The 24,018-nt window shown below is 41.5% G+C and overlaps 1 protein-coding gene across 1 annotated transcript in view; it reads left to right on the forward strand.

Annotated features, from left to right (window-relative positions):
• ryr3 (ryanodine receptor 3) overlaps nt 1–24,018 on the forward strand; it is a 374,648-nt gene that overhangs the window by 244,770 nt on the left and 105,860 nt on the right. The window contains 5 exon segments of the mRNA XM_073040132.1: nt 3,309–3,430; nt 4,062–4,111; nt 5,724–5,784; nt 5,929–6,167; nt 12,137–12,218. Coding sequence (XP_072896233.1) covers nt 3,309–3,430; nt 4,062–4,111; nt 5,724–5,784; nt 5,929–6,167; nt 12,137–12,218 — 554 coding nt within the window.

The raw sequence follows: 24,018 nt of genomic DNA on the forward strand, positions 1-24,018 counted from the left end.
TATTATTGAGGTGAGTATGACAGGACGCCAGTTGTTCAGGCATGTTACCTTGGTCTTTTTTGGTACAAGGACAATGGTGGACAATTTGAAGCAGGAGGGCACTCTACACTGGCAGAGGGAGAGATTAAAAATGTTTGTAAACACACCTGCCAGTTGTGCTGTGCACACCCTGAGTACCCGCTCTGGGATGCCGTCTGGTCCCGCAGTCTTGTGACTGTCCACACATGGGAAACACCTGCGTGCCTCAGAGACGACAGGTTGCAGGTTGAAGTGGTGGCTTTCATCGAAGGCTCAGAGTTAGTGACATCTAACCGAGTGTAAAAGCAATTGAGCTCATCTGGGAGAGAGGCCACAATGTTGGCAGCACCACCACGTTTGGCTTTGAAGTCTGAGATGGTATGCAGCCCTTGCCACAAGTCACTTGTGCTATTCATTGAGAATCTTGACTCAATCTTGTCCCTATATTGTTGTTTCGCAGCCTTGATAGCTTTGTGCAGGTCATAGCTATTTTTCTTGAGCTCTAGTTGATCTCTAGCGATGTAAGCTTGATGTCGCGCGTTAAGTGCTGCTTGCACGGAACTATTGATCCAGGGTTTCTGGTTTGGGAAGACCCTGACCAACTTCTGGGGGACAACATCGTCAATGCACTTCTGGATGAAGCACGTGACTCCAGCTGTCAACTCGGAGACATCCTCATCATGGGAGACATTCCAGTTGATGTCATCGAAGCAGTCTCGCAACATGGAGGTCGATTGGTCAGACCAACAGTGGACGATTTTAACTATGGCCACCTCTTGTTTCAGCTTCTGCCTGTATGTTGGCAAAGCAGGATCGAAGAGTGATCTGATTTTCCAAAAGCAGGGGCGAAGGAGAGGTTTGTAAGTGTTGTGTAAGGGAATGTAACAGTGGTCAAGAAACTTATCTCCATGAGTTTTCACCTGGATGTTCTGATAAAACTTCGGAGAGACTTTCGTCAGCGGCACTCAATTAAAGTCACCGGTGATAATGAAGGCAGCCTCTGGGTGTGCAGTCTCCAGCGTGTTGATGGTCTCGTACAGTTCCTTGAGAGCCAGGTCAGTATCAGCCTGCGGCGGAACGTACACAGCTCCCAGAGAGGTTTTTTGGCCTGTCCGCCAGGAACAGAGAGAACCCAGAGGGCTCGCTGGCCTGAGCCAGAATCTCCTCTGTCAGCCAGGTCTCCACAAAGCACAAAGCATTGCATTCCTTTGTTTCCCACTGTTCGCACAGCTTGTTGTCCAGGGACTGAACGTTAGCCAGGAATATGCTAGGGAGCAGCAGCCAATTAGCATGCCGCCTCAACCTCACCAGGATGCTGGCTCTTCTCCCTCGCCTCTGTCGCTTCTTCCAAGGCAATGGTGGTGTAAGAGATGTATCCCCCCATGGATCGTGCAAACAGGGGATCCCAATGTAGGAAAAGGTGGCACATAGTGGGTAAATGCCATCTTTCCGATGTTCAGAAGGGTCAGTCTATCGTATCCGATGTGACTATCAGCTACTTGAGCAGAGAATGCTGAGAAAATTGTAGAAATTAGAAATATACCGTAGAATTTGAATGGAGCTCGCAACACAGTCCTATTTCCTTAATGCGGTCTCTAAGGAGTTGTGGCTCAATGCACTTCATGCAGATGTAGTTATCAGGGAGACTGGAGGTCTCTTAGAGCTCCCCAGCTCACACGAAGAACACTAACCCTGGATCCATTCTTAGTGCACCAGCTATGTACTAATAGACAAAGAAAGAGGAGAAATTTTAAATCTTAAAATCTTAAATAATTTTATTAGAAACTTACTTAGAACTTTCACTTGTGCTTGTCCAAACCTGTTGAGCCAAAATTTCCCACTCTAGCCCTGGCCCGCTCCAACAAATGTCACCCACTTACATGTCCCCTCCTTTTATTGGCCCAAAAACCCTCACTGTCAGTGAGGCTTCTTCCTTTCAAACCGCTCCCACCCTGCTATTAAGTCTCTCTCTCTCTTATTCGCTACTTCAAATTGAGAGATATTGTGGATTGGCAGGATATTTTATCCAATGGGAACCATAATTTATGAAGCTTGTGGTTTCACTATGGCACCTCCTTGGGCAACTTGTTCCAGCAGTAAGAGGTAGTAAAATAAAACTTTGGAAGATTATTCCTAAAGAGCAGGCCTAAGCAGTTAGAGTTCAAATATAAACATGCATCAAACTGCAATCTTGGAAGCACTGCATTGATAAAATGACAATGCAACTCAAGAGCAGGATTCAAAGAAATGATGCAAATGTAGAAAATATTGTGTTGTCTGAGTTTGATAATCCATGGAGTGTATGTCCTGAGAAATGGCCATCCGGGCCATAAGAATGCTTATAGATTGAGTGTGAAGACCGGTTTGTACGTGCATAAATGTGTTGGGGAATTGTTATTCCAGCCTCTTGATATAAATGAGAAGCTGCCAAATAAGAACTCGTCCTGCACCAGCCTTTACTCTAAAGTAGATGCATCGGAGGATTCACATGGCAGATATAACATGTACACATCAAGGAAAACTGTTAAATTCAGTGTTAGCTGCAACTGAGTTTATTGAGTCCCACCTTTGAGAAATAAGGTTGTGTTCCATAAAGGAGAAGATACTGTATTTTCAGAGATGCCGTCTTTTGGGTGAGATGTAAAAAAAAGATTCGTTTTGCCTCTCAAATGAACATAGAAGCTTATGAAATAAACAGGGGCAGTATCTGCGGTTCCCCTCAGTTTACACCACCAGGTAAGCTGGCTGCACCTGAAAGCTCATTGTGCACACTTACTGTGCACGAACCAGCTGCCATGCTTCTGAAGCTGTATTTCCTAGAGTGCTCTGCTGGCTGTAAAATTGTGAAACATCCTGAGACTCTGAGCAGTGCTACTTTTCTTTTGAAAGCTGAGCACTGAGCTTTCCAAAGTATTCTTTTCTCATTTTGTTATCATGATACGCTTCAATCTCAGAATGTAATCCATGTCAACCACACCATGTGGAATAGGTTCCTAACAAATTCTTTCATGTTGCATCCCAATAAAACAAAGCTTGGTTAAATTGTTTTCATGTGGAAAACCACTGACACTCTTTACCAATTACTTTGTCAATTTATTCAGCCTATGTCAGAATATTGTATCAGTTGAAATGTATTGCTAAGAATTTGTAATTGTTGAGGCATTTTTTTATCCATGTTATATTTCATCAAGAGTTAATGGACATTTATTGTGCAGTAAAGTTTGAACAAAGTGCAAAGAATTAAGAATCAGTGCTTGGTAGAAATAATCGTTCATATATTTCTTTCTCAGATTCTGCTTCCCCTGATTGATGAATACTTCAAGAATCACTATATGTACTTCCTGTCCTCTCCAACCAAAAGCCTCAGCAGCAGTGGATATGCATCCAATAAAGAAAAGGAAATGATGGCCAGGTTGGCAAAGCTCATTTCTACAAGTTGTCATACTTTACAGAAATTTTACATGACAATTAATTTGAAAGGAATAATTTTCAAGTGCAGAGAATTATGATTATTTTTAAAATTATGTTCTAATAAGAGGAAGCCACTGTTTATCAAATAATTATCAAATCCAAATTTAAAATATTGGAATTGGTTTATTATTGTCTCATGTACTGAGCTACAGTGAAGAGCTTGTCCTGCACACTGTTTATACAGATCAGATCATTACACAGAGCATTGAGGCAGCACAAGGTAAAACAATAACAATGCAGAATAAAGTGTAACAGTTACAAGGAAAGTGCAGTGTAGGTAAACAATAAGGTGGAAGATCATAATGAGATATACTGGGAGACGAAGAGTCCAATTTATTCTACTGGGGAACTAGAGAATCTCAATATAAAATATATTAAGCATTTTCCCAACTTTATTGCTTTGATCTTGAGTCATGAAAGTAGGAGCTTTTTAGATAGCTTATGTTAGAACCTTTAATCTGTGAAAATGCTTGTTTTATTGTTCTTGTTATTAATAGTTCAATATCAGAGGATATTTCTGTAACTATGTATTTCTATTACCTTTTCTTCTTTTCTGCTTTTTCCTGATCTAGTATTTTCTGCAAACTTGCAGCCCTAGTCAGACATAGGATCTCACTCTTTGGTAAGCAGCCTATCCTAAAATCTTGATTATCTGAATATTATCCAATTGCACCAAGGCTGGGATAGCTAAAGATCATCCTATGAATATAATAGTGAGGCTGGTATTTGTGTGAATTGGTTACAATCCATCCTATTGTTTAGAGTTTTTTCTACAACCAAATCCTTTGTATGACCTGAAAATATTTTTCATAATCCTCTTTTTTCGAAGGCTGCCTCCAACAGATCCCCAGGAAAAAGGGAATAAAAGCCAATGTGTTTCTTCTATATGAAGGAAAATGTGTTTGAAGAAAATCTGTGCTTTTGGGTGGTGATCCATCACAGCTTGTCATCTATACTTTTGTTGTGTTATTTATTTGCATTTTTGCATAAGTATGTTGACCGAACTGAACCCAGCTCTGTTCTTTTACAAAAGTGATCTGAAGGATAAGTTTCTTAAGATAGTCAGAGAAAAATGTATTCCCTGATCTGCCAGTGGATGATATCCAAGGTAATCTGGTGTCTATGCCCCTAGGACCAAACTAACTTGAAATTTTGGGCACAACATCTCCATAAGCATATAGTTGTGAGAATAATAGTTGTTAATTTCCAGAAATACAGACAGACAGACACATACTTTATTGATCCCGAGGGAAATTGGGTTTCGTTACAGTCGCACCAACCAAGAATAGTGTAGAAATATAGCAATATAAAACCATAAATAATTAAATAATAATAGGTAATTTATGCCAAGTGGAAATAAGTCCACGACCAGCCTATTGGCTCAGGGTGTCTAACACTCCGAGGGAGGAGTTGTAAAGTTTGATGGCCACAGGCAGGAATGACTTCCTATGATGCTCAGTGTTACATCTCAGTGGAATGAGTCTCTGGCTGAATGTACTCCTGTGTCTAACCAGTACATTATGGAGTGGATGGGAGACATTGTCCAAGATGACCTGCAACTTGGACAGCATCCTTTTTTCAGACACCACCGTCAGAGAGTCCAGTTCCACCCCCACAACATCACTGGCCTTACGAATGAGTTTGTTGATTCTGTTGGTGTCTGCTACCCTCAGCCTGCTGCCCCAGCACACAACAGCAAATACAAAGATGTTTAAAACTAATTAGGCCTCAGAAATGCATTGCTGCAGTCAGAAAGAGTGCCACCTAATTATTCTTGACTACCAGCACCACAAAGTTCTGTTTGTGCATAAATTTAGTATTACATATGCTGCATGGTTGGTAGAATATGCCTTTGCCATCTGAAAGCTGTTTTCTTGGGGAAGCAAGAGTGAACTTTGGAAATGTGCAAATAAGGTACACAGCCACCTTTGCCAAGCGGCACACCTTACCTGCTGAAGAGTTCTATGAAAGCCAGCAGATTCCTTTCTTGTTCCCATCCAGTAACAGAGCAGTTATTCCGCTCTTGCTATTCACTAAGGGCTTTTTAAGGATGTAGCATTAACCAACTGATACCGTCTTAGGATTACAGCTGCAAATTCTACACACTTGCCTATTTGTAGCTAAAAGTAGCCTTCTAATATGTAAAAATCCTGATTGGGGTACTGAGATTTAAAATATTAATAGTACTTGTGTAAATAAAAAGATAATATTCAGTTGTTTGATTACTTCTATAGGCACTGATTCTGGAACAATGGTGAACTGTTTACATATCTTGGCACGTACTTTAGACCCCAGGTATTTGCAGCATTTTTTTCATATTTCATTAAATTTTTCGCCTACTTCAAGATTTTTAAGCAAAGCTTGTTCCCCCCCCCCCCCCCCCCACCATCCCCCACTGGAAATGTGTAGATTGTACATCTTATCCTTTGTGCATTCCAGGACTGTTATGAAGTCTGGCTTAGAGTTGGTAAAAGCTGGTCTGCGTTCATTCTTTGAAAATGCAGCTGAAGATCTGGAAAAGACGCTGGAAAATCTGAAACTTGGAAAATTCACACATTCACGGTCTCAACTGAAGGGAGTTACGCAGAATATCAATTACACGACTGTAGTTCTGCTGCCTGTGCTAACATCATTCTTTGGCCATATTAGTCGATATCAGTTTGGAACTGACTTGATCTGTGAGTAGCCCGGTTCCTCAATGTAGTGCAAAGATATAAGGGTCTTCATTACCTCACTTGTAGACTTTAATTTGACTTTTATTTGCAACCATTTGGTTTTTTGCATTGACTGAAAACAGAAAGATGAGTCAAGTTTATTGTCATATGCATAAGCATACTGTATATAAATGCAGAAGCAATAAAAAAAAATCTTCTTTGCAGCAGCAGCCCAGGAACATAGCATCATCTAAGCAGCATTCACAAGAAAAATATAAATTAAAAATGAATTAGGCACAATTTTTACAAGAGAAAAAATTTGTACAAAAATGTGGATTTTAGGGCAAAGTGATCATAGTGTTGCTAAACTGTAGAGGTGATTAGGGTTTTCTGATTGGATCAAGAACCAAACGATCAAAGGGGAGCAACTGTTCCTGAACCTGGTGGTGTGGGACTTCACGTTTTTGCACCTCCCGCCCAATGTTAGCTGCGAAAAGATGGGAAAGGTAGAGATCTTCTTTCTTGTTACCTTCTTGAGGCAGAGCCTTTTGTAGACACATCTGATGGTGGTGGGGATAGTGGGGGGGAGGGGGTGGGGTGCACTTTTGATTGTATTGTGCAGAGTCCACTACTCTCTGCAGCTTTCTGTGTATTTGACTTTCTGAATCAGACTATGATGCAACCAGTTAGGATACATTCAACAGTCCATCTGTAGAAGTTTGATAGAGTGTTTGGGAACAAGCTGACCCTCCATAACCTCATAAGAAAATAAAGGCACTGGCACATTTTCCTTGTGATTGCATCTACGTGCTAGACCCAGGATAGGTCATCTGATATGTTAATGTCCAGGAACTGACCCTCTCCACTACCGATCCCCCAATGTAGATGGATTTGTCCAGGAGTGGTGTATAAAGAGACGAGAGTTTGTATAATAGATTGGCATTTTCTGCTTCATTGGACTCTCCCACACCGTTCAGCTCAAAAATGCTGTAAGTTACTGGAAAAGTAAGCTTATGTAGCAGAGAGAGAGAAGTTGGACAGAAGGAACTTTGGAAGATGTTTTGATCAGCCTGTGAATAGTTACAGTGACTATACCTCTTTCCCACCCTGTCACTTGTAAAAATGCCATTCTCTTTGTTCAGTTCCTCTGTCTCCACTGCATCTGCTCTCAGGGTGAGGCTTTTCATTCCAGGACAACTGAGATGTCCTCCTCCTTTGAAGAAAGGAGCTGGCCTCAACTACATCTCTTCTGTTACGCACACATCTACCCTGACCCATCCTCACACTGCCACATGAGGGATAGGGTTGCTCATGTCCTCACCTACCTCCCCACAAACCTTCACATCCAGCACACAATTCTCAGTAACTTCTGCCATCTCCTACAGGATCCCACCACCAAGAACAATTTTCCCTCCCCCTCAGTTTCCGCAGGGATTGATCCCTGCATGATTCCCTTGTCCATTCGTCTCTCCCCACTGATCTTCCTCCTGGTACTTATCCTTGCAAGCTGAACAAGTGCCACACTTGCCCCTACACCTCCTCCTTCACTACCATTCAGGACCCCAAACTGTCCTTTCAGGTGAGGTGACACTTCACCTGTGAGTCTGTTGGGGTTATTTACAGTATCTGGTGCTCCCAGTGAGGCCTCCTGTATGTTGGTGAGACCCGATGTAGATCGGGAGACTGCTTTGCCGAGCACCTACGCTCTGTCCACCTCAAAAAGCAGGAATTTCCATTGACCACCCATTTCAATTCTATTTCCCATTCCTATTCCAACATGTCAGTCCATGTCTCCTCTACTGCCATGATGAGGCCATACTCAGGTTGGAGGAGCAACACCTAATGTTCTATCTGGGTAGCCTCAAATCTGATGGCACGCACATCAATTTCTCAAACTTCTTGGTAATTATTCCCCCCCCTCCTATCCTTCACCATTCACCATTCTTATTTCCCTCTCACACCTCTTCCTACCTGCCCATTACCTCCCACTGGTGCTCCCCCCCCTCCCTTTCTTCCATGGTCTTCTGTCCTCTCCTATCAGATTTCCCCTTCCCCAGCCCTTATCTCCTCACCAATTCCCAGCTCTTTACCTTATCCCTCTCCCTCTTCCGGTCTCACCTATCACCTGCCACCTTACATTCCTTCCTCCCCTCCCCTCACCTTCTTCTCCCTTCCTTTGCAGTCCTGATGAAGGGGCTCGGCCCAAAATGTCGACTGCTCATTCATTTCCATAGACACTACCTGTCCTGCTGAGTTGCTCCAGCATTTTGTGTCTGTTGCTTGGATTTCCAGCATCTGCAGAATTCCTTCGTTTGTAGCTACAGGACTGTGCAAAAGTCAAAAGCATATATATAAAAATATAGCTAGGATGTCTGAGACTTTTGAACAGTACTATATATTGATTAAAATAAAATGATTGAGAAACAGAGATAACAGTACTTAGCTTTGTATTCGTTCAGTAGTATTAAGTGTTATTTGTTAACTGGAAAGATGTAATATGTTTTTGTGGATGTTTGCAAAGAAAAAGAATTTCAGGATGTATATCGTATACATTTCTCTGACATTAAGTGTACCTATTGAACCTATACAAAAGAGATTAGGCACCCTAGCTATATATACGTGCCTCTGACTTTTACACAGTACTGTATATATCACTGATGTTAAAATCTGAAGTAAAAAAAAAATGCAAATACCAAGCCTTTTAGGTAGCATTATGCAGGGAGAAATAGAGCTGATATTGAAGAATGCTGACATTTAATCAAAATACAATAAAGTGTCTCTTGGCCATTGAGAATTAAAAACCAAAAGGCAATAAAGAAATGTGAATTAGAGTCATATAAGGCACAGATAGATTACAGAGGGGAAAATTAAGTTTAAGTTAAAAGAGAATATGAAAAATGGGAGGAATTAAAAGTGAGATAAAGTTAATCTTAGGAAATCATACATTTTTAAAATATACAGCAATAATTCACTACCATTTAGAATGACATGTTTAACTGCTCACTTTCTGGGATAAAGTGATTGATTGACATGGGTTGGTTGGCATCCATCTGTCTTGAAGGAACAATGAGTGATCATCATAATCATCACAAGCCGTGGCAGAAAATATGGAGATCTTGAAATGCCCAGTCGTCAAGATCTCTCTCTTGGCCTCACCAGTGTAGTCCAAACAAAAGCTTATGAAGCAATACGTTTGGCACTAGCTTGGCTGCAGGAGGTACTGGAAGGATATTCAATGACGTCCAGCCACCTTAGGGACTCCACTTTGGATTTGCTGTCTGGGTTTACTCCTGTAGCCTTGATCTCACCCGAAACTGCCCACAGGGCAGTGGGGCTACTTACGCATAGCTGAGGATCACGTTCACAAGCACCAGGGCATGTCCGCATGCCAGTAGGCCTGCGTGCTACGTGTGCATGTGCTAGATTTCCTCTCCCCCAATGACTCGTATCCCCCCATCCCTTCCCACCGATCTCCCTCCTGGCACTTATCCTTGTAAACGGAACAAGTGCTACACCTGCCCTTACACTTCCTCCCTCACCACCATTCAGGGCCCCAGACAGTCCTTCCAGGTGAGACGACACTTCACCTGTGAGTCGGCTGGTGTGGGATACTGCGTCCGGTGCTCCCGGTGTGGCCATTTATATATTGGTGAGACCCGACGCAGACTGGGAGACCGTTTCGCTGAACACCTATGTTTGGTCCGCCAGAAAAAGCAGGATCTCCCAGTGGCCACACATTTTAATTCCATGTCCCATTCCCATTCTGACATGTCTATCCATGGCCTCCTCTACTGTCAAAATGAATCCAAACTCAGGTTGGAGGAACAACACCTTATATACCGGCTGGGTAGCCTCCAACCTGATGGCATGAACAGTGACTTCTCTAACTTCCGTTAATGCCCCTCCTCCCCTTCTTACCCCATCCCTGAAATATTTAGTTGTTTGCCTGTTCTCCATCTCCCTCTGGTGGTCCCCCCCCCCACCCTTCTTTCTCCCGAGGCCTCCCGTCCCATGATCCTTTCCCTTCTCCAGCTCTGTATCACTTTCGCCAATCACCTTTCCAGCTCTCAGCTTCACCCCACCCCCCCCCGGTCTTCTCCTATCATTTTGCATTTCCCCCTCCCCCCACTACTTTCAAATCTCATACTATCTTTCCTTTCGGTTAGTCCTGACGAAGGGTCTCGGCCCAAGACGTCGACAGTCCTTCTCCTATAGATGCTGCCTGGCCTGCTGTGTTCCACCAGCATTTTGTGTGTGTTGTTGTTTGAATTTCCAGCATCTGCAGATTTCCTCGTGTTTGCTAGATTCCCCATCTTCTGTAGTTAAGCCTGAGTCTGAAAGGAGCTCAGTTTCCGTGTGTCACCAATTAGTACCAATTTTTTAAAAAAACTTCTATTGGACCATGAGTCAAGACAAAACTGATACTTATTGAACAGTTGTGATATGGATACATCAAATGTAGGAAACGTGAACAGAAGTTAATGTTTTTGCTAAGATCACACTGAATCATTCAGAAATTACTGATGCAGTATTCACTAAATATCCCATCCGGGCTGCAAGTTGTTATCAACTTGCACGTTAACAAGTCTGTGTATCCTACCATTATTTTTAGAGCTTGAAAGGGGATTTGAGAGCTAGTTTTTTTTACCCTGAAAGTGACTGATATCTGGAACTTGCTGCCAGAAGAGATGGTGGAATCAGATACAAATCACAAGACAGTGAAAAGGTTGATTTTGCATGCCATCTTGACAAATTATTCCATATATAAGTTCAACAAATGGAAAACAAAATGCAAAATACAGTCTTGCAGTTACAGAGAAAGTGCAGTGTAGGTAGACAAATATGTAAAATGCAAATGCCATGACAAAGTAGATTGAGAGATCAAAATCATCTTGATCATGTAAGAAGATTATTCAAAGAGGATAGAAACAGGAGGATAGAAATTATTCTTGGGCCTGATGGTATGTGTTCTCAAACTGTTACATTATCTGCTTGATGGAAGGGGGAAGAAGAGAGAAGAGAACTAGTGAGGCAAAAGTTTGGTGTGAATGTGATGAATGGAAGGGCAAGTTTTCATGCTGTGCAACTCCATGATTCTTTGCATTAACTTCCTAATCGTGGATTACCATTTCAGAAAGGATGGTGAAGGCAGAATCCTATGGAACTTGTAAGAGGTGCCAATATGTATCTGCAAGTTACAGTGAGAAAGAATGTGTACAAACATCAGTCAAATAGGACCATTGAAATAAAAGCTCTTTCAGAATGGCAATATAGCAGTAACAGGCGATGCCGTTTTTTGCTGTGACATTGGTAGTTTATGAATATATGGGACTGATATTCATATCTTCTGTCTCAGGTTTGAAATCAAGTCATATCTAGGAAATTCTGCAAGAACCTTGAGATTGTAAATAGGAACCATTGAGTGGATGGTGGTGGGGGTACAGCCCAGTGCGAGGAAAGTCAGATTTTCCTGTCTGTAGTATGAAGTCAGTAAAGACCAGTAAACATATTGGTGCATAGTATAATGCAACAGAATAAATGAGAAAGTATTTTTGTACAGAAATGTAATACTGGCTAAGTCAGTTGAAAGGATATCAAGAAGAAATAATGTTCAAAGTATAGGTGTACTTTCAGCTGCTGCCTTTATTAATGTTTTACTACTGGTTTCTTGCTGCATTTTGTTGTCAGTGGATGGAAAACAAAAAAATCTACTATCAACTGAACTAGCTTATTTGTTGTTTCCTGGTATAATAAGTGTGACATATTACTCCAAAAAAAACAGGAAAAGGACTCTTATTTGAGCCCTAGAATGTTTTTCTTCCAGTTTTTCCTTCATTTCGTAATGTTGGAAAATTAGGAAGACTGAATTGGTATTTCAGAATGAAAAGGGTTTTAATTTCATATCTGGTAAATATTTACTTCAATTAGAACTGTTGTAGGAGATTGCTTAATGAGAGCTTTAAACTCACAGAAATATGGTTTTGTGTTTACAGTGGATGATGTCCAAGTGTCATGCTATAGGATCCTGTGCAGCCTGTATGCTTTGGGGACAGGGAAGAATGTCTATGTGGAAAGGTAATGCCATCATTTTTAGCTTTAATTAGATTTATCTATTTATTTATTATTAAGATACAGCATGGAATAGGTCCTTCTGGCCCCATAAGCCACGGTGCCCAGCAACCCCCAATTTAACATTGGGCTAATCACAGGACAATTTACAATGACCAATTAACCTACCAGTCAGTACATCTTTGGACCGTGGAAGGAAACTGGAGCACCTGAGGAAATCTGTGCAGTCACAGAGAGAACTTACAAACTCCTTACTGGTAGCAAAGATTCTACAATACTGAGATTTTTTTTTACACAAGCTCTCTAATAAGTATATATTGTTCTAAAATAATCAGGCATGCTGTCACCACAGTTACCTTAGCATTGAAGGTAGATTCATTTTTAACAGGAAAGTAACGCTAGAATTTACAGAGGTGATACGCTGAAAGGATGAACCCAGAAAATAACATATCTGGATCTCAGCAATGTGCTGATGTCCACTAAGGTTCTCTAATGATCTCCCTGATAGGCGTTCAACAGCAATGGCAAGTTCTCCAGTTTAACTGCTAGTACATCCCTATGTACGGAAGTCCGTTCAGGGTAGGATGGCCAAACAGTTGAAGACAGTTGTGTCTGTCTTACCCTTGCAACACTGCTCATCTTTAGCTTGGAATACAGACACCATTTCCAAACAGGGTATAGAATGAATAGGGGGTAGATGTCTCTGGGTAGTTTGGGGAGGAGATATGAGTTGATGTAGTCAGGCCACAGATATGTTTCCAGTTGTTTGGACAGATTTCGACTCCAACTGTGAACATTGTGCTTTGTCAGGACATGGTGTAACTCTCAGTAGTAATGACCAATGGCCTGCTCCTGCAGAAGCAAAACTTCCAGTTTGGGTGAGCTGAGATACAAGAGTTCTTATATCATTATGGACAACGGAGAACAGTACAGCACAGGAACAGGCCCTTTGGCCCTCAGTGCCGTGCTGATCCAGCTAAAAAAGCAGATCAAAAACACCCAAACACTAATCCCTTCTACCTACTCAATATCCATATCCCTCCATCTTCATCTAATATATTTCCCTCGACCACCATACAGGGAAGCACATGCCAGGCATCCACGACACTCAGAGTAAAAAGCTTACCCTCACATCCCCTTTGAACCTACCCCCTCTCACCTTCAATGCACGCCCTCTGGTATTAGACATTTCAGCCCTGGGAAACATATACTTCCTGCCTACTCTATCTGTGCCTCTCATAATCTTATAAACCACTATCAGATCTCCCCTCAGCCTCTGCTGCTCCAAAGAAAACAGCCCAAGTTTATCCAGCCTCTCATGATAGCACATGTCCTCTAAACCAGGCAGCATCCTGTTAAGTCTCTTCTGTATCCTCTTTAAAGACTCAACATCCTTCCTATATTGGGGCAACCAGATGTGGCCGAATCAGAGTTTTATAAAGTTGCAACATAACCTCTTGACTTTTGAACTCAATGCCTCGACTATAAAAGAAAGCATTCTAAAGCCTTCTTAGTCACCTTATCAACCTGTGTAACCACTTTCAAGGAGCTATGAACTTGGATCCCAAGATCTCTTTCTCAGCAGCACTGTTAAGGATCTTGCTCTTAGTGTACTGTTTCATTGTCCTTACAAGGTGCAACAAAATAATCTTACTCTTGCCCTAAATTGTTCATATTCTACCCATGTAGCAGCCTTGCAGTAAACATGGTTTAAAACAATGATGCGTGTGCCGTTAAACCTGTACAGTTATTTAAATATTATCTACGCAGAAAGATACCCTCCTAATGCAAGTGGTGCAATTTCTACTGCACCGGGGTGCAGATAGCATTAATGGAAAATGAAATTTCTTTCTTTCTTCTCGACTTTGCCTTTATCTTGTATGTGTCATAGAATAGCGGTGCCTCTATATTAGATACCCACACATCTTGTATCTTTTCCTTTTGCTCTCCTTATCCATCTCTTCCGTAACCTTCACACTTGGCTGATCACCAAATGCATCCATCACCTTCCATTCAACCACTCCGAGTGGCATTCTCGTTGGTGGACAGAGAATTTTGTTCCGCATTCTTCTTTTAACTTACGATTGCCGTCCTTTGCATTTCTTCTCTCCGATTCAATCCCTGTAGGAAATAACAAAGAATTCTAGAGTTTTATTTTAATGCTTTTGTTAGCTTATGTCACAACATGCAGTGATTTGCGTATTCTTACTCAATTTATATTATTCTTCTACCTCTTCAAAATGTTTTATTTGTAATATATAACCTCCTATTTTTGCTTAATCAAACTGTGATATCCAACAGTTATCTACATTGAAACTTGCTGAACCATTATATATCCATTATAGAAAAGTATTGTTCCCATCTTATTATTTGTTGCACTCCTCTTTAGTTTTAGTCACGAAAGCAGCTGATTGTTTTAAAAATACCTAAAGCTAATTTTTATCTTTATCCTTAACCATCTCCTGTCATTAAAAGGACACAGTTGCAAAGGCCGTTTTCAGCAGACAGCAATCTATTGTTTTTACAATGACATTCTCACATTGACTATGTAACCAAACAGAGGTATGGCATCTGCTATTGTGCCAGATTTTGATAGCACATTCTGCCCCATTTAATGTCTAGTTATGATGACTGGAAAATCAAAAGAACAGTCATTGCTGGAAATCTGAAACATGTCCAGAAAATGCTGGAAACACTCAGCAGGTCAGGCAACTTCTGTTAAAAGTAAAACAAACATTTAAGGTCCAGACTTAACATTGAATTCTCTAGAGTCATAGAGCAAAACAGTATGGAAACAGTCCTTTCAGCCAATGGCCCCATGCTGACCAAGATGCCCACACAGCTGGTCCCAATCCCTCCATGATACCATTGTACCTAGCTCAACTACTTCTGGCAGCTCATTCCCTGTACTCACCACACTCTTCATGAAAAGTTTGCTATAAAGCTTTTCCCTCTCACCCTAAATTTACTATATGTTCCCTAGTTTTGCTCTTTCCTACCCTGCAGAAAAGACTGTCATCATCCATCTTATTTTGGCCTCTCGTAGTTTTAAGTTTTGTCTAAGGTTACCCCTTGTTCTCCTTCATTCCAAGGAATAAAAACCTTGCCAAGCCTACCATTCCCTTTGATTTAAGCACTCCAGTCCTGACAACATCCTCATAAATCTTTTCTGCCTTCTTTTCAGTTTCAGGATCTGATTTATTGTCACTGTCTTATATGGCATGAAATTAATTGTTTAACAGCAGCAGTACAGTGTAAAGACATAAGATTACTACACATTATAAAATAAATAAAGTGTTTTAAAAAAAGGAGTATTGAGGTGGTGTTCATGGACCATTCAGAAATCTGATGACGGTGGAGAGGAAGAATCTTTTCCTGAGTGTGGGTCTTCAGACTCCTGTTTCTCCCCCCGATGGTAGTAAAGAGAAGAGGGCATGTCCTCAGTCCATAATGATGGATGTTGTCTTCTTGAGGCACCACTTCTTCAAAATGTCCTCAATAGTTGTCACCATAGTTCGGACATGGTAGAGTGGGTTGTGGCCATTATGAAGCTGGCTGTGTCTACAACCCTGTGAAGCCTCTTGCGATCCATTGCATTGGAGCCTCCATACCAGGCTGTAATACAATCACTAAGAGTGCTCTCCACTGTACATCTGCAAGAGTCCTTGGTGACATATCAAATCTCTTCAAACACTTAAAGAAGTAGGGCCACTGGCATGTCTTATTTGTGATTTCATTAGTGTGTTGGCCCAGGATAGATCCATTGAGATGTTGTCACCCAGGAATTTAAGGATGCTTTCCCTCTCCACCTTCTGATCGCTCAACGAGGACCTTCCTGTGTTTTCTTTACTCCTCATTCCTGGAGCCACAAGTAATTCCTGGTCTTGCTAACAATGAGTTCAAGGTTGTTGCTGTGACACCATTCATTCAGAATCAGGTTTAATATCATTGGCATGTGTCATGAAACTTATTGTTTTGCAGCAGCGGTATAGTGAAAGACATAATAACAAAAGCTATGAATCACAATAAAAAAATATATAAATTTAAATTAAATAAACAGTGCATCCATTATTAAGGATTCCCATCTCCCAGTCCTTGTCTACTTCTCATTGCTTCATCAAGGAGGAGTACAGGAGATTGAAGACACACTCAATATTTTAGGAATATTCTTTCCCTCCACCATCAGATTTCTGAACAGGCATGGCCTGGGAGATAGGATTCCTTAATAACAGATGCTGCCTTTTTGAGACATCACCTCTTGAAGAGGTCCTGGATGCCAGGGAGGCTAGTGCCTATGATGGAGCTGGGTGAGTTTGTAACTTTCTGCAGCTATTTTTGATCCTATGCAGTGGCCCCACCATACCAGTCTGTGGTGTAACCAGTTAGAATGCCCTCCACAGTACATCTGTAGAAATTTGCAAGAGTGATTGGTGACGTACTAAATCTCCTCAAACACTTAATGAAATATAGAGGCTATTGTGCCTTCTTTGGCATCAATATGTCAGGCCAGGATAGATCCTTAGTGATGCTGGCACCCAGGAACTTGGAACTGCTCACCCTTTCCACTGCTGATCCCTGAATAAGGGTTGGTATCTGTTCCCTAGACTTCTCATTCCTGAAGTTCACCATCAGTTCCTTGGGCTTACTGATGTTGAGTGCAAGGTTGTTGTTGCAACACCACTCAACCAGCTGATTGATCTCACTAGTGTACGCCTTCTCCTCACCATCTGAAATTCTGCCTACAATCAGCAGCTCTGGGCCTGTACTCACTGGAATTTAGAAGAATGTGGGTGCACCTCATTGAAACTTACCGAACGTTGAAAGGACTAGATAGGGTGGTTGTGGAGAAGATGTTTCCTGTGGTGGGGTATCCAGAACTAGAGGGCACAGCTTCAAAATCAAGGGGCGACCTTTTAGAACAGAGGTAAGGAGGAATTTTTTAAGCCAGAGAGTAGTAAATCTGTGTATGCTTTGTCACAGACTGCGGTGGAGGCCAAGTCCATCGGTATATTTAAGGTGGAAGTTGATTATTTCCTGATTGGTCAGGGCATCAAAGGATATGGCAAGAAGGCAGGTGTATGGGGTTGAGTGGGATCTGGGATCAGCCATGATGGAATGGCGGAGCAGACTCGATGGGCTGAAAGGTCGAATTCTGTTACTTTGCCTTATTATTTTGTACAATCGCAACATAATGTTTCATCTCCTTTACTCAATGCTCTGACTGATAAAGACCAGCATGCTAAATTCCTTTTTCACCACCCCGCTTACCCGAGATGCCACTTTCAGAAAAATATGCTCCTATACTCTGAAGTCCCTCGGTTCCATTACATTCCCTTAGTGTCCCACCAGTCGTAGTACAAGTTCTACATTAGCTTTACTTTCCAAAATGTATCACCTCACTCTTATCTGTATTGAAATCCATTTGCCTCTCTTCAGCCCATTCCTAACTACCGTAATCATGATCCCCTTCCAAACTGTGATAATCTTCTTCACTATCAACACACCTGCTAATTTTGTGTCACCCTCAAACTTATTGATCAAGTTTTGTTCATTAACATCCAAACAATATATATACATACATAAAGCAAGTAACAAAGGTCTCAGCACTGACTTCTGTGGCACAACACCAGTTACCAGTCTGCTTTCCAAGAAATAACTTTCAACCATCACTCTCTGCTTCCTACCTCCCATTCTGAATCTGCCTACCTAGATCTCCCTGGATTCCATGGGACCTAACACTCCTGACCTGCCTACGTATGGGACATCATCAAAGGCCTTACTAAAATCTAAATACACAATATCCACTTCCCTACCCTAATCTATACTTGAGGTTACCTTTTTCAATTAAAAGTCTCATCAAGCGTGATTTTCCACACACAAAGCCGTGATGACTGGTCCTAATCAGACTCTGTCTACCCAAGTGCTGGTAGATCCTGTTCAACAGAATTTCTTCCAGAAACTTCCCCACTATTGATATCAGGCTGGCTGGCATGCAGTTCCCTCGTTTATCCTTGCCAGCCTTCTTAAATAACATTAACTATCTTCCAGTCTTCAGGAACTTCATCAGTGGTCAGTGATGAAGTAAATATCTCTGCAGAAGTCTCTGCAATTTATCCTCTAGCCTCCAACAAAGTCTGAAGATGCACTCTGTCAGGCCCTGGGGATTTATTCACTTTAAATCTATCTAGCTTTAAATAATGTGCTCGCTCTTCCTGTCCATGTAAGAGTAATTTAACTGACCATCTTTCTCTTTTCATCTTTGTTTAGAGTGTGGCTTGCTGAATACACCCCAGTAAGCCAGAACTATGTCAAACCATTGGGCGCAACCATTGCACCCCATCCTACCTGCCACATATTGACTCTATCAAAGAAATTCCCATAGTTTCATTCATTTTACCATTCCACAGACTAAATTATTTCTCTCTTCCTCAGGTTTGATGTAGGTATCTTCACTGAAAAATGACCTGTCTCACTATCCCGATTCTATCTGCTTAGTTTCCCCCCCCCCCCCTTTTTTGTGCTTGTAGTTTCATGCTGGCTTAGTTTTTCTTATCCTAAATGCTTAAATCTAGCCTGCTGTGAACCTAACTGTTAACAACTCATTATGTAGACTCAGAAGCTTAATGTGCCGATAATTGTATTATTAAAACATTTTGACTCGTCCTAATAGAGACACGATCTTTGTTCTACATATCCCTTTCCACTTATCTCCCACTGAAAACAAACTTGCATGTTCTCTTTTCCGGTCCTGATGAAAAGTCACAGACATGAAACATGGTCTGTTTCTCTTTCTACAAATGCAGAAAGATGATGAGCATTTCCAGCATTTCTATTTTTGTCTCTTCTTTCTTTTGATCCTTTTGTGATTCTTTTCTCTATGTCAATACACATCAGAGCTACATAATCAGCAATTAAGATTGAACCAGATAAATGGCTTAGTGATGTTAGTTCAGAGAATGGAGTTAGTCAATATGTCATGTGAAGACCTTACTCCTTTTTAAGGGATCTTTTACATAGACTAGCAGAAGATTTTAAAAGAATTTTATTTTACATCTGATAGATGGAAACTGTAGAAATGTTCCAGTAAATCTTTCATACATAGTTTACTGCAAACTTGAGAAATACTTAGCCATGATAGATAAAACTGAGGGCACACTCAGGGTGGAGGAGCAACACCTCACCTCACATTCTGTCTGGGTAGCCTTCAACCTGATGGCACGAACATCGATTTCTCCAACTTCCGGTAATTTCTCCCTCTCCCTTTTCTCTTCTTCATTTCCCCACTCTGCTCTCTTACTTCTCCTCACCTGCCTATCACCTCCTCCTGGTGCCCCTTCTCCTTCCCGTCTCCCCAACCATCTTATTCTGACATCTTCCCCCTTCTTTTCCAGTCCAGACGCAGGGTCCCGGCCTGAAACGCTGACTGTTTATTCATTTCCATAGCTGCTGCCTGGCCTGATGGGATCCTTCAGCGTTTTGTGTCTGTTGCTCTGGATTTCCAGCATCAGCAGGACCTTGTGTTTATGCTATAAGAATATCAGCTAACATAACAGTGTTATAAAATCAGTTTTATAAGCTATGGCTAATACTTGCTCTCTGCTACAGACTGTGCATTGTAAAGCTGAGTTTGCCTCTGTGCTGTACATGGAGCAGGAATTAAAAAGGAAAGCTTGGGGGTATCCATTTACAATGGAGAGCAATATCCTGTAATTCTTCTTTATTGTCAAATGGACTGCCATCTGCAACCATTCATTTTTCATGATGTTTGCAGAGGATAAATAGTGTTCTGGATGGGTTGCTCTTCCTCATTTCATGGACTCCCACTGAAAGCTTCATCAATAGTTCTGGAAAAATTCTGTTTCAAACACTATTTTATGATACTCCTTACCTTCACTTCCTCATCAATCAGAGTTTGAAGCTTTAAATAACTGTTAATATAACAGAACTGTTAAAGCCCAAGCAGGTGCAGATGACAGAGAATGTTAAGAGAGCTAAGTCGCTCCATGGCATTAGGAAATTAGGTCGATCATGAGTAGACAGGAACAGCTGTGCAAGAAAAGTCTGTGGGATTAGCTATTATGCATTCTTCCTCTGCAAATTGTGTTTCCACGCGCATTTATAAAATCAAGAGCAATTTGAAAGCTGTTAATGAAGCTCTTTGCTGCAAGGTCTGTTTTGCTGTGACTACAGTCACTTAGGCTGGAGAGTAGAAATAGCAGAGTATCCTATACTGAAAGCAGCCATTCTCAAATTAAAAAGCTTGTTGTATGCAAAGGCGTATCAAGGCCACACTATGACATATTGACTCTTTAAAGGTACGTACACAATCAACACTGGTTTCCCTTTCCAAACGAGAGTTGTACAACCATGTCAACAACTGCCTGAATATATTAATATATGCCATCAAATAAATATTGTACATATGAAATCATGCAATTATCTAATTATAATTAGTTTCTTAATTTTCCTGTCTATAAACCCTATATCACAATTTATATTTAACACCTCTGAAGTGATTACTTCAGCCATTGATACATATACATCTGGTCCTTTCCCCTCATCTACATAATATGTACATAAATATTCCCAAGCATTTAAAAATACTCCATGTGGTATACAGTGTACAAAAATTTCAATACAAACTGCTCACAACACTGATAACCAAATAAAATTCTACAATCTATTTAGCACTCTACTAAATACAATGAATTCAATGGTAACAATCTTTTCTTTGGATGCCCTTTAAGCTTATCAGTGTGTACAGGCTGACCTGCAATAAGTATTGTCAAATCTTTTGTCTTGACAATGCTATCTGCAGCACAGATAACTGTGGACTGATCATAGTTCCATTGTGAGGCAGACACCACATCTATTTCACTTTAAAATACGACCATTATAAAATGCCATACGGAATTTAAAATACCCTGTAAAATACCCAGTGTAATTCTGTCACACTAAGTCCTATCTCTGTAACAAGCAATAAATACTATTGACTATGACTGTTCCACCTCCTGGCATGCATTGCAGTTTCCATTTCTAATGCGCTTGGGGCCTGCATCCTCTATTAGTTACTCAATTCTTCAAGAATGTGAATGGGCATTGTGAGGCTGAGGATCATTACCAAGAGACCAAGTGGAGATTGGTTAGGGTCAACAGCATCACTGAGGTCTTAGGAAAGGCTGAAGAACAGAGAGGCATGGTGACGCACCAGCAGATGAAAGATTGTTGCTTACAGAAGGTCAGAGACATGCAACAGATGGCTCCGAGCAATTGGCACTCACGTATCTGCCAATTTTCAATCTACATGACTTGCCATTAGTGTTGAAATTGTGCCCCACTATTATCAGCATTATGGGCCTGTGGCCTGCTTGCACCCCAGAATCATGCCCTGAGCAAAACTCTCTTTCAGCTTACCATACAATCTCACTTCCGGTTGCTGTTCTGTTTGCTCCCTCAAGCATTTGGTCCACTGCAATTAAACAACTTCCAATGTTATTGAATTATAATAGTGCTTCATGAGATTTATAATGTTCTTATTAGTGACTTGTCTGTCATCCATGGTACGTAGAAACTCCCTGATGTCACATGCTTCTGGCCCTCCTGCCCAGTATCGTTCCTTGCCTCACATCTATCCTGCTGTGTTCTTCTCTGGTCTTTCCTGGAACCTCAATAATGCTTGATCACCTTAAAAACAACACATTCACACAGTCCATATAAAGAGTGAATGGCAGAATCCACGCATGCTCATCGAACTTTCCGACAAATCTCACTCTCACGTCCTCTTTGTGACAAATTCACAGCGCTTCTTCTCACTTAGAGAACTTGGTTTTCCTGTTTCTACATCCACAACCTCCATCTCCTGTTAGTCTCACAGGCAGCAACGTCCGACCTTGTCAATTCAGTCAGTGTTTTACCTTGGTCAAGTACTGTCAATCATAGCAGACAGAGCTAACAATATGACATCTCAGAATCAGAATCAGTTTATTATCACCGGCATGTGTCGTGAAATTTGTTAACTTCGCAGCAGCAGCTCAATGCAACGTATAATGTAGAAAAAGAAAATAATAACAATAATGAGTAAGTAACTCAATTACAATATACGTATATTGAATAGATTTTAAATTGTGCAAAAAGCAGAAACAATATATATTTAATAAGTGAGGTAGTGTTTATGGTTTCAATGTCCATTTAGGAATCAGATGGCAGAGGGGAAGAAGCTGTTCCTGAATGACTGAGTGTGTACCTTCAGGCTTCTGTACCTCCTACCTGATGGTACCAGTGAGAGAAGGGTATGCCCTGTGTGCTGGACGTCCTTAATAATTGATGCTGCCTTTCTAAGACAATGCTCCTTAAAGATGTCCTGGGTACTTTGTAGGCTAGTGCCCAAGATGGAGCCCACTAAATTTACAATCCTCTGCAGCTTCTTTTAGTCCTGTGTAGTAGAGCCCCATACCAGACAGTGGTGCAGCCTGTCAGAATACTCTCCACAGTACACCTACAGAAGTTTCTGAGTGTATTTATTGACATACCAGATTAAACTCCTAATGAAGTATAGTTGCTGTCTTGCCTTCTTTATACCTGCATTGGTATGTTGGGACCAGATTAGGTCCTCAGAGATCTTGACACCCAGGAACTTGAAGCTGCTCTCTTTCCACTTCTGATCCCTCTGTGAGGATTGGTATGTGTTCCTTCCTCTTACCCTTCTGGATGTCCACAACTAGCTCTTTCGTCTTACTGACGTTGAGTGCCAGGTTGTTGCTGCGACACTACTCCACTAGTTGGCATATCTCAGTCCTGTACTCCCTCTTATCTTCATCTGAGATTCTACCAACAATGGTTGTATTGTCAGCAAATTTATAGATGGTATTTGAGCTATTCCTAGCCACACAGTCATGGGTATAGAGAGAATAGAGCAGTGGGCTAAGCACACACCCCTGAGATGCGCCTCTTTGAATGCTGTGCAGAAGTATATTGAGGCAATACAGAGACAGAGTTAACCAGTGTCAATATTCAATATTAGTTCTTACTACACATCAAATCTAATTTCTCAATCAAGAGAAAATATGCAGATGCTGGAAATCCAAGCAACACACACAAGATGCTGGAGGAACTCAGCAGGCCAGGCAGCATCTATAGAAAGAAGCACAGTCGACATTTTGGGCCCGAGACCCTTCAACAGGACTGAAGAGAAAAAGATGAGGAGTAGATTTAAAAGGTGGGGGGAGGGAAAGTAGAAATACAAGGTGATGGTGAAACCAGGAGAGGGAGAGGTGTAGTAAAGTGCTGGGAAGTTGATTGGTGAAAGAAATACAGGGATGGAGAAGGGGGAATCTAATAGGAGAGGACAGAAGGCCATGGAAGAAAGAAAAGGGGGGAGGAGCACCAGAGGGAGATGATTGGCAGACAAGGAGATAAAGTGAAAGAGGGAAAAGGAGATGGGGAACGGTGAAGGGGAGGAGGAATTACCGGAAGTTTGAGAAATCGATGTTCATGGCATCAGGTTGGAGGCTACCTAAATGGAATATAAGGTGTTGTTCCTTCGGCCTGAGTGTGGCTTTATCGTGACAGTGAAGGAGGGCATGGATAGACATATTGGGATGAGATTGGGAAGCGGAACTAAAATGGGTGGCCACTGGGAGATCCTGCTTTTTCAGGCGGACAGAACGTAGATGCTCAGCAAAGTGGTCTCCTAATCTATGTCGGGTCTCCCTGATATACAGCAGGCCACACTGAGAGCACCAGACACGGTATATGACCCCAAAAGATTCACAGGTGAAGTGTCGTCTCACCTGGAAGGACTATTTGG

Source organism: Hemitrygon akajei, chromosome 3 (genome assembly GCF_048418815.1).
Source record: "Hemitrygon akajei chromosome 3, sHemAka1.3, whole genome shotgun sequence".
Classification (NCBI taxonomy): domain Eukaryota; kingdom Metazoa; phylum Chordata; class Chondrichthyes; order Myliobatiformes; family Dasyatidae; genus Hemitrygon; species Hemitrygon akajei.